The 4,205-nt window shown below is 46.3% G+C and overlaps 1 protein-coding gene across 1 annotated transcript in view; it reads left to right on the top strand.

The window, feature by feature from the left end:
- The window catches only part of focad (focadhesin), a gene marked incomplete at its 5' end in the record, with an annotated part of 36,961 nt that overhangs the window by 6,616 nt on the left and 26,140 nt on the right, over positions 1 to 4,205 (top strand). Inside the window, 4 exon segments of the mRNA XM_042216065.1 lie at positions 345 to 446; positions 543 to 670; positions 1,778 to 1,904; positions 2,019 to 2,153. Of these exon segments, the coding sequence (XP_042071999.1) occupies positions 345 to 446; positions 543 to 670; positions 1,778 to 1,904; positions 2,019 to 2,153 (492 nt within the window).

Below are 4,205 nucleotides of genomic sequence, written 5' to 3'. Positions count from 1 at the left end.
AAAACCAGGAACCCGTGTGTCCCAAATACCAGCCTGTGAGCACAATGTTCCCCTCTCGATGTTTAGCACTTTGACAAAGGAGCAAAGAGAAATTCCCACGTCTTCCACACAGTTTTCTCTGTGTGAACACAGACAGTGGTTCTTGTACCCAGTTTGTAGGAGCTGGGATTGGACTCCACCACAGCAGCCTCTGTGTGGGATAGATGCAGTGCTCTGTAGTATAAAGCACTCTGTCAGTGAGCTGGACTCTCCAAACCAGCAGTCATCGTCTAACATCTGCCTTCTTCAGCTGTAACCGTGTGTCTCTTGTACTTGCTCTGATCATATGTGCTGTAATATTCCAGCTTTGCTTCCCGATCGTGCTGCACAGTCTGCACATGCTGGCCGGCTCCCCCAAGCTGAGAGCAGTGGGACTGCGCCTCATGACCGCTCTGTGGAAAAAACAGGTTTGCAATAATAACGCATTACTATAAATGTCATATTCATGTGTTCAAAGCTTCTGTTTGTCTTTGATTGTGTGCTGCTTTGGTCATGTCTGTAAGGACCGGGTCTACCCAGAGCTGCAGCGTCTAATGAGCCAGCAGGACAGCAGGGTGGTGCTGGGGAGGGACGCCCAGTGGGAGCAGATCCTGGCCAGGGCCGCCTGTGTCAGGGACATCTGCAGAGAGAGGTGGGTCCTCCCATACTTACAGAAACAGTGGGCACTTCCTACATTCACTGGTTCATTCATTCAGTGGACTTTGCATGCACAGTGCAGACAGTGTGAGCTTCCAACACCAGGATTCTTCATCTTCCCTTCTAATGAGTAATAATCACTGACTGGACTCTTCATAGATGTTTCTGCTCAGCAAGCTGATGAAAGTTCAGAAACATAGAAATATTTGTTTTTTCAGTCACATCAACTTTGCTTGTTAAGATAAATGAATGCACTTTGTAGCTTTGCAGTGAATGAAGCCTCAGCTCGACGCTCCACTGAGTCCCTGTTTCTCCAAAAATCAGCAGGAGTCCAGTTTTAAATGTTTCCGTACAAATGTCCAGAGCAGCTACACGTGCCTGAATCCAGAAGGATCAAAGTCTTACAAAGTTCAGTTCAAACAGAGAGACTGAGAGGCAGCTAACTTCCTGTCTCTGCCAGACTATCAAAATAAAAGCATACATTTGAAGCAAAAGAAATCAAACTATGTCAGTCTGTAAGCACTGCTTCCCATATAATACAACTCTAAGCAAGTGAGCCATAACTTTATACTTTTAACCTTTAACCCAAAAACTATGTTGATCATATAAACTCCACAAACTGCATCCAGGCTCCTGCACACGTCCTTTACATGTTAGCTGCTAGCTAATGCTTGTCAGTTTTTGTGAACTGGCCTTTATGTGTGTTGATGAAATAAAACGATGATTTTATTTGATTATTTCCTTTGTTCTAACCAGCTGGTGCACACTGTCCATCCTCCCGGGGCCTGTTACACCTGCTAACATGTACATGCAGCTTTTTTAGCAGCATTAGTGAAAACCTGGGAAACCCTCTGGATGGATGCTACAGTACAAATTTAGCAAATCATTGAGCTGTTTTGTTGTTTTCACAAATGCTTACGTTTGCTTTTATTGTAAAACATTTGCAGCCATAAGAGTTTGCAATGATAAGAAGCTGTGTTTGGCATTTACTTACTTACACGTGTCCTGGCACTTTTAATGCTTTTTTCTTAAATAAAAATGGTAACAAAATTAGAAGAAACACATTTCCCACTTTGTTCACGCTGATGTGTGTGTTAACCAGGCCTTACCAGCATGCAGGGGACATGGTGGCTGCCATTTCACTCACTTTAAAACAGTGCAACAGACCAGACCTGGCAACCCCGGCTGCTCTCGTCCTGCAGGGACTACAGCAGCTGTGTCGAGCAGAGGTACCTCGCCTGTCTCCATTTGTCTCTTTAAATTCAGGAATCATCATTTTTCTGGATTATAACTTTTGAATCTTTTCCAAAGTTCTGGTCTTAAAACCAATCTTTCTTTCTCAGGTGGTGGATATTATCTCAGCATGGAGAACTGTTTGGCCTGAGCTCAGCTGTCACTCACAGCCAGAGGTGGTTCAAGCCATCGCTGAGCTTTTGGCTCTGGTGCCTCAGCTCACAGTTAAATCAGAGCAGTACGAGGTGCGTCGTAACGTTCATGTTGCTCTGTGTTGAGGAGCTAACAGAGCGACACAGGAACTCCACCAGGTTGTGTTTTTCTCTGTGGTTCTGTCTGTAAACAGGACTCTCACCAGCTGTTTGTATAACCTCACTGTAGAGTCACATCTCTACATCACTGTGTTTGGTAGCTAAAGTTAGCACATCAATGTAAAGCTGGGTAGAAGCACAAAGTACAGACGTGTGAGGGTCCAGTCCTCAGAGTGCTGCTGTGGTCGGACTTCACAGTAACTAATAAATGGATCAGCGAGTGTGAGCATCTTTTTAAAAACAGAAGTTTTGGTCATTTGTTGCTCTGGAGGATTCAACACAGTGCAGCAGTGGCCGTCCCAGCAGATGAGTCCTAGACCATGCAGTGCTGCTTGTTGGAAAGCTTTCCTCCTCTCTAACAATGATATGGCAGTACAGCTTAGGTTTGCAAAGTTGCATCTAAACAAACACAAGACCAAAGGCCAAAACCAAACATACATATTAGCACAGGACGGCTGATAGGGATGCTTTTGGGTTGCAGCCACAGGACCTGCGCAGCACCTTGCAGTCACTGAGTCAGACACAAACTTCTCTGCTGTGTGAACTTAAGCTTAGTGAAAATCGGTTAATGCAAAATGCCAAAGATCCAGAGCACAGCAGCAACTCTTTCATATACATGAAAGCCTAAATCTCTCACAAGGAGCAGGAAACGCTGTCCCCAGTGTCTGACAGGCTGCTGCTCTGTCTTTGTCAGCTGGTTCCACACATGCAGGTAACAAGCTGAAGTTATGTTAGGTAACTGTACAAAGACACGGCCGACATGTTTCCACTCTGTATGTTACAGCCCACCATCCTTTAAATGTGTCTCTCTTATTTGCATACGCTCAGATTGACAGGAAGTGACTAACACAGAGAGCAGGATGCAGCTATGTCAGCCTCTCCTCTCTGTCCTGCAGGTGGACAGCGTGGAGGCAGTCCTGGAGCTGTGTGCATTTGTGGGCGCTCTGCTCCAAGATCTAACTGGGACCTCTGGAGACCAGTGGAAACCAGAGAAAGCGGCGCTGGCTCTGCAGCTGCTGTGTGCGTGTCGGCGATGCCTCGAGTTCAACGGAGACTGCAGACCAATAATCGGCTTAATACAGCAGCTGGTTCCAGCCTGTCAGGTGATGGCTGTTTGTAAACAGACACCAGCAAAGATAAAGAAGCCGCGCTGCTGTGCTGGTTAACGTGAGCGAGCCTAAATATAAGCAAACAAAAGGGATGCTTTTTGTTTTACGTGTGCAAATGTCTCTGCTCCAAACCTGAGCCTGGACGCCCAGCAGTGGCTTATTTGGCATTAATGCTTATCAGCTTCTTCACTCACTGCAGCGAGCTGACGTGGACATGCACACGTGTGAATATCTGACACTCAAAGACACTTTGTAGAAATGTAGCATTGTTTGGTTCAGTGTTCTCAGCCTTGTTGCTACCAGGGAGAGCACACCTGAGTTTGAGGCCTGAACAGGTGTGAAACCTTTGGTCCTCCACGATGGCTGACAATCAAAGCGGGTCTCACTTTAGCGCGCTCACACTGCCCGTCTCTCTGTGGACCTGGCCTTCTTTCTGTCACATAATGGTATGATCCCAGACACTCTGCGTGTGATTGGCTGCATGGTGTGCCCATTAAAATACAGTCCCGCCCCTCCTACATGGCTTCTCAGCAGGTTGAAGATTCGGCTCCTACGTACTGTTAATAACCGACACGTGAATGATCTCTGATAGAAGTATATGTGACCTGTACCCTGCACTACAGTCTCTGCTCATTTTGGGTTTGTTTACACTAACTCGTGTGATGAAGTCAGGCTGTGCACCCTCAGGCTACAGTCACATGAAAGAAAGCTGTTGGAGACGCTGCGTGACCAGAATTAGTGTGAAAAATTAGTTTAGACTGAATCTCACTGAAGCCATCAGAACTATGAACACGTGTGGAAGGAAGTAACTCAGCACATGTTTTAGATTCGTCACCCTTTGCTTTGATCGCTGCTCTGATCCTCTGGATGAGCTCCA

Source organism: Haplochromis burtoni, unplaced genomic scaffold (genome assembly GCF_018398535.1).
Source record: "Haplochromis burtoni strain Fernald_Lab_line unplaced genomic scaffold, NCSU_Asbu1 Contig_913, whole genome shotgun sequence".
Lineage (NCBI taxonomy): Eukaryota > Metazoa > Chordata > Actinopteri > Cichliformes > Cichlidae > Haplochromis > Haplochromis burtoni.
The sequence above is the reverse complement of the archived record's forward strand: the minus strand, read 5'-3'. Positions and strand labels throughout refer to the sequence as shown.